The sequence below is a fragment of the Lissotriton helveticus genome, chromosome 1_1 (genome assembly GCF_964261635.1).
Source record: "Lissotriton helveticus chromosome 1_1, aLisHel1.1, whole genome shotgun sequence".
In the NCBI taxonomy this organism is placed as follows: domain Eukaryota; kingdom Metazoa; phylum Chordata; class Amphibia; order Caudata; family Salamandridae; genus Lissotriton; species Lissotriton helveticus.
This window is the reverse complement of record NC_136057.1, coordinates 584167497-584180825: the sequence shown is the minus strand read 5'-3', so window position 1 is coordinate 584180825 and position 13329 is coordinate 584167497. Positions and strand designations below refer to the sequence as shown.

At 44.0% G+C, this 13329-nt stretch overlaps 1 protein-coding gene across 8 annotated transcripts in view; it reads left to right on the top strand.

Moving 5' to 3' along the window:
• Nucleotides 1-13329, top strand: part of C2CD5 (C2 calcium dependent domain containing 5) — a 1003795-nt gene that overhangs the window by 457108 nt on the left and 533358 nt on the right. For all 8 annotated transcript variants that reach the window (XM_078674090.1, XM_078674088.1, XM_078674089.1 and 5 more), the window contains one exon: nt 7014-7128. In XM_078674090.1, the coding sequence (XP_078530216.1) occupies nt 7014-7128 (115 nt within the window). The remainder of the gene's footprint in view (nt 1-7013; nt 7129-13329) is intronic.

Genomic DNA, 13329 nt, shown 5'->3' with positions numbered 1-13329 from the left:
TCGGAGTGTTCTACACCACTGAGTTTATTTCAATGCAGTATATTAAAGCTGGACTGCATGGAAATCTATGGTGCTTAAAAAGGCCTGATTCATTTCTTCTATGGCGGTAGGCTTTCCCCTTCTCTCCTAATAGATTCTGTTAATATTGTGGCACCTACAATTTTATTTTTTTTAAAAAAATTTTTAAAAACCTTTATTGTACGCCGAAGAGTTACAGCTACGGGCCCACAACCAATCTGGCCGGCCTCGAAATCAAGTCTTGGCGCGTAGAACAACGATAAGAAACTCAGCAGTCCCCAAAGACAAAAACAGCAACATTTTATATCACACGTAAGGGGGAATCGACCACTGAGTGCAGGAGAAAAGAAGGTTCATTTTCTAAATAATAAGATAAGAAGGATCAGAGACCAGGCGGTTCATCAAAAAAAACACAGAATAGGCAGTGTACACAGCAGGATGTTGACAAAGCAAAGGAGTCACAATCGGGATAACGACACAAAATTACAGCGATCAGGATAAAAGTACAGACAGTCAAAGGTCGTACCCAGCATTACCCACCACATACATGTAGAACAACCTCAAGAATAAGAACGTGGACACCTGAAAGAAAAACAACAAATGGCGTAACACCCAGTCTCCATACTGACCCAAGATAAGGAGGAAAAAGAAGGAAGAGCCAGAAAAAAGAAAAAGAAGAAAAAGGCCCATAGAAACCGAAACGGACAAAACAAACCCCCCCCCCCCATCCCCCCACCCTGCACGCATGTGGAGGCTACGGCCTACCCCCCCCCGACAGTGTGCCTGTCGCCCAAAAAACAAGAACCCGAAATATAGAGAGAGAAAAGAAAAGGGAAGAAAGGAAAAAAAAGGGATATTTATAACCAACTGGAGGAGGGCCAATCACGCATGCAGGCTCCCGGTCTCCCCGGCCATGTATATATCGTCTACCGCAAATGCCACAGTAACAACAGTAATCGAGCGATAGGATAAGAAAAGGGAAGAATCACTATGCACCGTGCCAAGAAGAATAGAACAGGAGGAAGCAGGCGGAGGAGGAAAAGGGATAAACTTACGGGCTACCGTCCGCCCACTCTTCGAGTCAAGTCCCATAAAATAGTACAGAATAAAAAGCAAATCAGCCATTATTACGCCCGTCCCATATAGTCACCAGTCGATCATGCCCCGGAGCTCAAGACAACATTCTCAGCCTTGTCCCTTACGGTCCGTTGTAACAAAGGAATCCAACCGGCCGGCCGCCATTTTAGGTGAAGTGGGTGATCGAAATAGCCACAGTGGCGCAGTGCGCTGCTCAGAAAAGCCCAACAGGGACAGAGATGAAGAAGTCACAGTGAAGCGTGGGGGTTCGACGTGGAGCAATAGCCCCCCAGAGTACATGGTCCAGGTCGATTGCAACGGTCTCAGGAGAGATGGTAGGGTCGCCCCCACAATACAAAATGGAGTGGCCAGGCGCTTTGTCCCAAGCCGAACTGCAAGCCACGATGTATGTCCACCATCACTCAACTCGGTGCCAACAACGATGAGCAGCTCCATGGCTGGCTCAGGTTCACAATCACCAGACAGTCTCACATCCACCAGGGTAGCCAGTTCTCCGAGTTCGGGCGCCGGGTGTGGCGCAGTGGCCCGCAGTCGAAAGTCATCACGTATGGCGAGGCACACAATGGCATCCAGCCGGCTCCCCAAGACCTGGGCGCCACAGTCCAGGGCAGTGCGCACCTCACCCAGGGCAGCCAGCACTTCAGGAATCCCTGGCGGCGCCCCACAAGCGTAGTCACCGGTAGTCCTCCGCATCTGAGGTTCCCCGTACCCCCACCGGCCAGCACAATGCCTCTCGCCGGAACAAGGTCGGGCCGGGAACACGGGGATAGCGGTCTCCATAATGTCGGGATCGGTGATGTGGACGCGGCCCCAGCGGTCGCACGGGCCCGCACGCACAAGCTAGCGCCCCCAGTACCGGGTATAGAGTCCACGATGTTCCAGACGTCGCCCACCGTCTCCCAAGGAAGATCAGGAAAATGCCCGGGCGGGTGAAAAGCGGAGAAAACGATACATTGGATTCTCCAGGGCCACAATGTATCACAGGCAGACACCGCCGCCGGGTGGGATGGAAGACCGCAACAATGGAGTATCAGGTCGGCAGACTTCCTTCGGCCGGCCGGCTCCTCCCCATCTTGAGTGGCCGGTGGTATTGCATCAGGGGCAGGTCGTCACCAACACTTGAGGCCCCGGTCTCGTGGGTAGGAGGGCCTCAGATCAGGCGGAGACGGTCCGTCGCCAATACCGCCGGCAAAGATCACGAAGACACGCCAACGAAGGCAGCATAATGTCTCCCGCATGAAATCATGCTTCGAAGCCAGGATAGTGGACAGGAGAGACGTGTAAGGCAAGAGGGTCGGCGGAGCCGAGAGCCTAAGCGGCCATCATGGTTGCAGGCTAGGCTCCTCCCTCGGCACCTACAATTTTGATGTAGAAATGGGAACAGATCATCATTGGTTCCATTATTAAGCTGCTAATGACACCAATTGGAGATTTACCTTTCCACTGGTTCATGAGACTAGACTAGAAATAAATGGATAGAAATCTGGTGAGGTTAACTTATGTTTTTCCAGTTCAAACATGGACATAGTGCTTGTTGAGTCTTCTGACGACATTGACATGGCAAGAACCCATTTATATGTAATCTTTCTAGGTTACCTTCCCTAGTTTAAGCCTAAGAATGAGTGCAAGTAAAGGAAGATGATGTAGGAGTGGCCCCTGTCTATGTGACTAACATCACATTAAACAAAGAGAAGGGGCCTTCACACCCAGGACTATAGGATAAATTGATAAAACTCATATGGTAATAGCTGTCACCACCTTCACAAGTTAGGCATCACTGAGGAATAATTAGCAAAGCTTGGGTGTACACTCATACAGACTCAGTGATTGCGTAGCATTGATTTAACTCCCACATTCTGTAAAGAAGTTAGAGAGATATGTTAATACACCTACTACTTGAATTACTATCGGGAGATCTTCAGACAGTTTGCTGCATTGTTTCATTTACCACGTTGTTAAACAGAAATCACAATTGTGTTTTAAGTTCGGCTTACGTAGAAAACTACCTTGTTGTTGTTCAGCAGGATTTTGTGATTGTTTTTAAGCTTGCCACGCTAGAGAGGGGTTTCAAAAAAGCACAGCAATCAATTTTTAGGTCTGCCTTGACAGCACAGCTACAGAGTGGGCTTTGGCTCCAACCATAGGAGTATTACTTTTTCACTTCATGCTGTTGGCTATTTGATATATTCTTAGGCTTCCACAGAGTGCTTTTATTGAATTGTATTGGGGATTATTTTGGATTTAAAAAGTGCACTCAATCATCCCACAGTTTGTCACATTGAATTGTTCCTATGTGAATATATGTTTTCTATACAGAAAGCAACTCAGTTTTTGCTACTTTTTTCCTTCATTGACAAAGACCTTATTTTTTCCAAGCATTGCCAACAACATTGGGGCAGGGTTTAATGTGATTAATGCATGCAACATATATAAATAGAACGTGTGAATGCGTGTATTAACGTTTTGCATGCTAAAGCCAGACCTGTTGTGTTTGCCAGTGTTTGTTATTGTTAGTCACTTTACTTGTTTTGTCGTCAGTTTCTGTGGAAGCCTAAACCTAGGCCCTCCACCATTGCATCCCAGGTGAGAGGGCCTTGCTCAAAACAGTGGGGCTAGAGCCTGCCTTGTGGTGGGTGGTGATTGAAATAACAAAACATTATTTTATTTATAGTGGCAAAACAAGTTGTACCAGCTCTTGGCACAGCCAGTAGGCAGGAGTAAGTCCGTGAAATGGTGAGGTCAGATCAGAATTCATACTGCTAAAATAGTTCACTTCTCAAAGGTTTTAGAGGATGAACTATGAGCATGGCATGTCTATATTTAAGATAGATGGCAGAGACCAACATTCTGGAAGAAATCTTATTTGTGCTTCAGGAGAAGATACTTATTTTTTGTAAGATGACTTATATGTTCTCAAAACAAACTTGATGTTAAATAATAGTAGGTCACTGTCTATAAAATAGAAATGATTATATTAATGTTTTTGTGATCATCTGTCTCCAGATATGTTGCTCCACGTTACCATTTTCTGCATGACTACCCATTTGGCTTAATCTCACGAAGCAGGATGGAGACCTCTATCTTAAACATCGGTTACCATGCCCTACTCAGCACAGAAAAAGATGCCCCTTGATATTACTGGGCCTCTCAGCTACCTTCAACACAATCGATCATCCCTCCCTCATAAACACCCTGTAGTCTTGAATGGGTATCACCTACAATGTCCATTACTGATACTCCTCCAGCCTTTCGAACCAACACCAGTTTTTTCACATGGGTATCTCCAGGCCACAAAAGTTTCCCATCACCTGTGGAGGCCTGCAGGATTCCATACGGTCTCCTATCATCTTTAGCTTCTACATGGAGCCGCTTTGTACTGCCGTCACACTAGTTAAATAATTAAGAGAGGCAATGCAAAGAGTCGGGATTATTTGAGTCTTTGTGTGACCTTGTGAGAATTCGCAAGACTAAGTCTGAGCCAATCAAGAAAATCTTCACAAGACAAGATTTTAAAGTTAAAATAAAATAAAAAGGCAATGTGTTTATTCAAAATTAACCCCTTGGCTGTGGCGGTAATTTCGCCGCAGCATGAGGGGGGGCGCGGTGCCGCCATGCTCGTGACGGAACCACTCCGTCACGAGCCTCGAGAGCGATGTGCTTGTGACGGAGTGCTTCCGTCACGGCCCCTCCTGCTCAATAGAACGCGTCGCGCAGGCGCAAAATCAGCACCGCGCAGGTGCGGCGGCCGGGCCCTGACGGAACCACTCCGTCAACAGCACAGCGTGTCCGTGGCTGGTGACGGAGTGGTTCCGACACCAGCATCGATGAGGTTAAGATCATTACAGAAGGCAAACGTAATGAGTTAGGGAATTAGCAATAAATATCTCAGTAGTACAGCAAAATAATTGAAGAGGATCAAGAGAAGGCCTACCTTCAAAGTACCCGAATAGCCAGAATTAAGTACAGTGCAGCAAGAGGACCACCAGAAAAGACTGGCATATATCACAGAAAAAACATAATTTTTAAAGGGGTGTAGACAGAAAAGACGCATGCATATAGCTAATTCTAATGGTCTAGGAGGGATGGCTTAGCAATGCATCGAAACATTAGCTAGTGAACTTTCTAGAACATGAGATTTATTCAATAAACACCTACTTTACTACATATTAATGAATGACGTTTACATAGGAAATGTAGAAAATTACATTTATAATACGGAAATACAATGAGAAGTTCAACTAATGAATGAAATTTAGGAAAGATACAAGCAAAGGACCTTGAAAGTTACAAAAAACATGAACATCCATAAGCATGGCTTCCTTTTGAGGAACACAAGTTAATAGAATATATTATTATAGATAACATTCTCTAGGCTTCTATTTAGCTGATTTTCTGGATTAGAAAAGCTCACAAACACATGTACTTCTGAAGCCTTGTTAACATAAAATAAAACAGCATTTCTTTCTGCAAACAGGAACTTTTATTGTTCTTACAAAGGTGTGCATGCCTCGATAGGGTGAAATATTTGTTGGCTTAAAACATTGTCTCTTGGTTACAAATATTGTTACTTTGGAATAACAATAAAAGCACTGAAGTAGGAACATATTCCTTTTAGAATTAATATATTGTATTGATACACCTTATCTGGGCATTTGCCAATTTTGTTGAAAGGAACTGAATTAAGCTTTTTGGAGGATGCACTCGTTGTCTACTGCATATTTGAATCTAAACAAGAGGTGTTGTTGGCCCTACCCTCATATGAGTGACTTTGGATCCTCTCTATCAGAAGATGGAACTGGATTGAGAAGGGTATTAATTGGTGATTCCTGAGCGTGTCAGGCCTTTGAACAAATGCAGCAACTCACAGTGTTTGCACATTATTCAGACCTGGATGTCCAACGCCTCTGTGAAGCTGAAGACTCAAATCCTGGTATTTTCCAAGAACCGCAAATAAGTAACAGGGCAAACGGTCTCAATGACATAAGCCCTGACATCTTTGAACCCTTATGTACCACCGAATGCCAAGTCACTTGGATTCTTCGTGGACACCAACCTCACCCTAAAAAAATACAAAGATGACCTGGTACCAGCTCTCTCGCCTAGTCCAGAATTGACTTCAGAACTGCTGTTCAAGTCTTTATACTCTAATCTGAGTGATGGTAATTCCCTGCTCCACCCTGACCACCCTTAAGGGCATCCTATATCTAGCAGCACTTTTTATCCAGAGCCTGAAGAAATATGTTCACATCACATCAATCCTGATTTAACTCCATTGGTTCCCCTTGTTGTCCTCACCATCTTCTTAACCAACCGCATGATTTACAAAGCCATTGCGTTCACTACCCCCGCTTACATTGCAGACAAGCCCACCATCTCTGGTGGATCTTGGTACACCTGCAGTCGGGACACCATCAGACCAAGAAGTGAAATAAAGAAAAGTACAAGGCAGCAGGCAATTTCCACCTTTGTACCCAGGATCTAGAATATTATCTCCATAGCCATCAGGACTGCCTAGTGCTGGTATAGGTCAGGAAAGAGTTGAAGTCTTATCACTTTAAAGAACACAACATCACACTGCATGAACTGTCCATAATGGAGCTACCTCTTCAATCACTCATTGAATTTATGTTTTTTATTTATTTAACTGTGAAACGCCCTCCACTGCATTTTGACTAGATTTGCACTATTGAAATACCAGAAGAGGTTCAGGTCATATAATGTAATCAAGCAGGTAAAAGTATTGAAAATGAATCGATTTACATACTTTTTTCACTAAGACGATTAGCATGACGATTTCTGTTTATTCAAAATATAATTTTTTCAGTATTAACATAAGTATGTTTAATGTGCATGTTGATGATTTAGAGCTAATGAACGGATGCATTACTTTTTTGCAGATGAACCAGAAACGCGAGATGCTTGGTGGGCAGAAATCAGACAGGAGATAAAATCCCATGCTAAAGCACTAGGTTGTCATGCTGTAGTAGGATATAGTGAATCAACCAGTATTCGGTGAGTCTTAAGAATCATTATAACATTTGCCTTTTTATTTTCAAATTTAATCAATTTGCTGATTGTTTTTAGAAGCAGATATGTGTAAATCTTAAAAAACATATTAATATTTGCAGTTTAATTTAAAATGTAATACCTTTGTGGGTTGCATTCAGGAGCAGACATATACTGCAAGTGGCAGAAGAAGCCAAAATCAAAATGGCAGTTTTTACAAAGAGTTTGAATCAATTTCTTGCACTGTCACTAGTATTTAAAGTCGCACTGAGAACCATAAAAAAAAACTTATGAAAGAGGAATTTTACATTTCAAGAGCAGACAAAATGAACCGCTTGGATTTGCTGTGAGGTTTAAATACATATGTTTAAATGCATATCTTTAAAAACTGCATAAAAAGTCCTACCTTTTGAGCTTAATGTTTTCAATTGTCCATATGTTGTAAGGCTCTACATACTCCTGCCATCTAGTGTTGGGCTCGGACATGCACAACTTGTTTTTCTTCGATGAAGTCTTCGAGTGAGAAGGTATAGTGACTCTTCCTATGACTAGTAATGCGCTTGGGCACCGGCTCCATCACTGGATTGTTTTCTTCCGCAGTCACGTTTGAATCCGTGTCGCTGAAGCTCCGAGTTGACGACTGTGGCCATCCATTTTGGGTCCTTTTGGTTCTTCCATTCCGTTGGCATTAAACAGTTGTGTTCTTTGCATTCTTCTCTGCTTTGTTTTGGTTCCGTCGGTATCCGTTTCCTGTTATCTTCAGTGCCCACTCTGGCCTTTCTTCTCAGTCACTCTCTTTGAGAATGTACAGACCTTAATGGAAAGGACCCCTTCCCAGTACTGTCCAGAATGTCCCTCAAAGTACTAGAGGCAAGATCATCATCTGTAACCTTTGCTTGTCCCTGGAGCACGACGGGCTCTCCTGCCCCACCTGCCTCACGTTCCGGTGCAAGAGAACCCTGAGATACCGATGTGATCGACGCCTCGCTCGACACAAGATGGCTCAGTGGCAAAATGAGGGCACCCCCCCAGCATCTTTTGGGTGGACGTCGAAGAGGAGACCGGTGCCTCCACCTCTGCCCATCAACCTGCTGCCTGGAGCCGAGTTCTCCATTGGGCTCCGATACTGAAGATCAACCCCCCCTTGGGGCCAATGCCCAAGGACGCCGATCATGAGACGGCGCATTCAGGAGGAGCCGGACAGTAGTCAGAATAAACTATTCATACACCCGAAAATGCCAAGGTTTCTGCCAAGCTGCCACCGAAGGTGCAAGACACTCTTCCTCGCAATAGAAAGCTTACCTTTGAGGAGCAGCTTACACTGAAGCCTCCACCATCTCCCAAGCGGCAGAAGCATTGAGACAGGGGCACTAGCCCTATTCCTTCTCATTCCTCCATTATTCCTCCTCCTTTCTCTTCACCTAAAATTCCTCCTCCTCTACTGAAGGTACCTACCCCTCCACCTTATGCTCCTACTCCCCCTCCACCACAAAGGCCTTCTTCACCATCCTTGCTAGAGGGTTCCCCTCATTCCTCCAATGCTGAGAGTAGTCCCCTAGATTCTACAGACACATAACCTTGGGGCCCCCGGATGATCCCTGGGATGATTATGGTGCTGTCCCCCCAGATGACAATGATCCTGACCTTTACCTAGCCAAGTCTTCCTCTCCTGACGAAACCAGATCGTTTGATGAGGTCATTCAAAGTGTGGTCACCTTTCCCAAGTGGACTTAAACACAGTCACGGAGGAGGAGGGCTTCCTGGTGGAAACTATCTCTCACACTCAGATGAAATACCTACCCATGTTTAAGGGAATTTTAAAATCCACAGAGGATGCATTTAAAGAACCTGTTAAGGCACGAGTAATCACAGCCATGGTTGACAAAAAAAACAAGGCTTCCCCTTTGGACCCTCATTATATCTGGGGGTAGCTCCCATTGTATTTTCTGGTCGTTCATACTACCCGTAAAAATGCATATGCACAGGGTACTGGTGACGCCCCACCCCTGACGAAGAAAGTGAAAAGATTGATGTAGGGGGCAAACGGGTGGCCACTGAATTTGCTACCCATTGGCGCATCGCCAGCTCAGTCGGCCTACTCTCTAGGTACAACCAAGCACAGTGGGATGAAATGGGAGACCTGATCCAACACCTCTTGAATCAGTACAGCCAAAGGGTTCAGGAGCTCGTAGTGGAGGGGCAAACCATCTCCAGCATGACCATTAGATGTGCCCAGGACACGGCTGACACAGCGGCAGGGGGTATTAACTATAGCAATGTAATCCACCAACATGGCTGGTTTGGTGTCTCTGACTTCAAGCAAGAAGTCCATCAGCAGCTGCTCAACATGCGCTGTGATGGGGAACACCTCTTCTGGCCTCGAGTTGATTAGATGGTATAGAAGATCAAGAAGGACACTAACACAGCCAAGGGAATTGGGTTCTTTGGTCTCCATTACCCCTTGGCACCTTTCGTCAGTCACAGTTCTATGGTGTCGCCAAAGCAACCTCCCTATAGGCTTCCCACTCATACCAGAGGCAACAGCAGCAGACCTCCTGGAGTTATTCAAAAGGTAAATCAACAGCAACAAGACCTGATCAGTATGGGCTGAAGGTATAGGAATGGGAGTGGAAATTCAATGTATCTGCCCCACCAACAACCCTTATTTTCTTTCATAGGTATTGTCCCAAATCCTTAGGGCCCAAAATATTTGTAATTTAGTTAAAACATCCTTAAGGTTGTCAGTCACCGTGTTCCAAAAATACCCTCCACTTAAACAGGTGTACATACAAGAAAATTCACAACCAAATTCATGAAAAAGTGTGAAATAGCGAGATAGCACCTCACGTGTGCTACACCAAAGGATCTTACTGATTGGTTCTCACCAGTCGTGCCCACGCCTCTCATCATAGGTAGCTACCTCGCTTAAAAAATGTTTGGGAAAGTCCAGAACAAAAAGGTGACAATAGAGTGTTTTGTATGTATCACAAAAAACCAAATAGAGACCTCGTGAGATTAAAATGCATATAAGCCACATGGCCACCATGGGCCAACTTTATTCACGACTTGTGGGCCTATTCAAATTTAAAACCAACTACATGTTTGCAGAACAATTAAAGATGGGCCGACATGTTTCATTGCCTGTTATACTTAGTGGCAATTTCGTCAGGGCTTGGGGTCGTAAATCACCCTTCCGGACTCTTGTTTTGTATTCCCAGTGACTGTCAAACACAAAAAGAATGAATAATTATTAAAAAGACGTCCAACCAGTAAGAACTCAGTCACATGCATCAAATAAGCCTGTGTCATTACAGGTAACATTTACCGGGTAGAAGCCACGGCCCCTTGTACCAACTATCCACCTTGTCACAAGGTGCTCGATCCTTTAATGGGAACCTTTCTACTGACACTTGTGTTGTCACAAATCTACATGGAAAGAGAAATACAAGCATCTGTTGATCCTCCCTTTTCATAGGACCATATAAAAGCCTTTTGTATCGATTATATATCCATCTTTAAAATACAATTACACACAGACTTATTCTGTGTAGTTGTGTGTTCAAAATCATCATCAGCAGACATCCCAGCCATATTAGTGTCCTTTAAAATGTTAGACTCACGTGTGATCTAATGCTCAACAACGCTCACGACTCGCCAATGTTGTCAATGGTTGTGACCGATTAAAGCGCAAATGCGGGTAACGTCCCCCGTCCTATTTCTTGCATCCCTTTCAACTCTGTGCCCATGATCACTCTTGCTGGAACTAGTTATCCCATACCTTATAGTCAACCGTGGATCGAGAAAATATAAAAATTAACCTGTCTTCAAACCTCAGCTGCCCACAATGAGCTTACCGCGTATAACGGTGGGTGAGCGTTGTCTCATTCCCGTGCCGGCAGCGGTTTAACCCGACTCCAGACCCCGGTTCACTTCCGTATTGCAGATCACTTGACATCTAGCGTTTGCAAGGCGCCATATTGGGAGTGTGTACTATGCCTGCAAAATGCTCATTCAGTAGATATGTTTTTACGCTACAAGTGCCACATAGGATTTAAAATGTAAATGTTCATAGTATTCCAAATCCTGAAAAAGAAACTTAGGGGAGAACAATTTTAAAAGGAAAGTGAAACCCCAGAGGCAACATACGATGTATCCACAGCTAGGGTGCCAATGAAAGGTGCATGGTGATAACCAGTTCCTTACTCCTCATAAAACTCTTGCTTCTTTTACAGCATGGACAAAATAGCCCAATGGGGATACACCCTTCATCCTAAGGAATTCTCTTTTATTCAAAAGGTGCCTATAGGAAAATAACCGCAGTGGTGCTGCAGCAAAGGGAGCTGCTCCTGCCAAACAGTGACTTCCTCCTCATTTCCTCGACCACATTACACCTGCCAGGGAAATGGTTGCACAAAACATCAGCTTAGACCAATGCGTTCTGTCCCTTGTAGAACAGGCCTACTGCCTTGAACTCCCTGCTCCACCCCCAAACATGCCCCCCACAAACTCTCCCTCTCCACAGAATACCAACGTCTTTTCCAGGAGTAGGTGGATGCTCTATTACTCAAAAAGGTCATAGAACCTGTACCACCACACACATGCGGCAAAGGGGCCCTGTATTTTCTCATCCCCAAGAAAGAGTGGTCCCTCAGGCCCTTATGCGATCTCGGACCCCTCAATAAGTGCATCCTGTGTGTGAAACATTGTCACTCTACAAGATGACATGACATTCCTCTGCTGACTCAAGGCGACTTCATGAGTGCTCTAGACCTGAAGGACGCATATTTCCACATCTCGATCCATCCTGCACACCCCTGATACTTGGTAAGTGGATAATTCTTTCAATTCAGAGTTCTGCTCTTTGGGGTAGCTACTGCTCCCTGAGTCTTTTACCAAATACCTCGCATTGATAGCCGCTCATCGCAGGATGAGAGATACTCAATCTTTACTTTATTTCAGTTGTAATCAACCCTAAAAGTCCAATAGAAACATAAAGAAATCAAAAAGCATTGTATTACATAGACTAAAAATTGCATACACATCGCCAAATTTAAAATAGTCCAATGTTACTTGTGTAGGTTCACAGTTATGCGATCATCAAATTCACAAGATAAAAAGTCAATCAATTTTAGAGTGACTAGTGCATCTGGGCCTATGCACAAAGCATGCAAGAAGGATGGCATTTGCAAAATCTGAGCGTTTGTAAAGTGACAAGTGAAGTTTTCGCCAAAGGATCCCAAATCCAGAACACATTAAACTTATAGCAACAAATTAATAATTCAAAATAGCAGGTTCAACAATTCAAAATAGCTGCAATCACATAAATGTCGCAGTTCAAAATTATTTGACACACTTGCCCATGTAGAAAATCAACAATTCTAGTGCAACAAACTATACAAAAAAAACATACTTTAAAAAAAAAAAAGACCATATAAAAAGATCCTGACCCAAAGTGGTGATGACCTCATTCGTATAAGGGTAATTGATCCAGCTACATATATCTGTTATCAAAAAATTATAAAACTACGTGTCATACGCAGATCTATAGGTTAAAATGCCTATGTCTAGATAACCCCATTTCATAAGTACAATGGTGATTAGGTGAAAGCAGTCTCTGTCCCATGCCTGCACCAAACTAGATCTTATATACCAAGCCCACTTTAAAAATCTTGACAGGTCAAAGACAATTGGCTCTGATGTATCAGATGTTAATACACCCAGGTAGCGACATAGCGGTAGAATCCACTTTGATCCCAGGATTTTGTATTTATGGCAAAGAAAATTACAAAAAGTACACCTCAATTTCCAATGTGTTAAGACAGAAGAGGCATCCCCCTGCTGTCTCTCCTGTCATTTCCCACTTATCTGAGAAGGTCTTAAATGGCAGTGTACCAAGTCTAAAACGAATATACAAGGTCTTGACCTCAGAAGGGCTAATTCTATCGAGAAATAATTTGAATTGCGAACTACATTTGTGGGTTCAGAACTTATTTATCAGCCCATCAGACCTTGACACATGCAATACTTCCTGGACGATGTGGTCCCAGTAGACTCCCTTGATCCAATTAACTACATTTTTTCCCATTTTGCTGAGATCTCCTGATACCCCCCTTTTTTTAGCAGGCTACACAGGGCTTTCAAAGGTATCACCCATGGTGTAGTACATCGCGTATCTAGGGTGATGAGCTTCTCAAGCGCAACTCTATA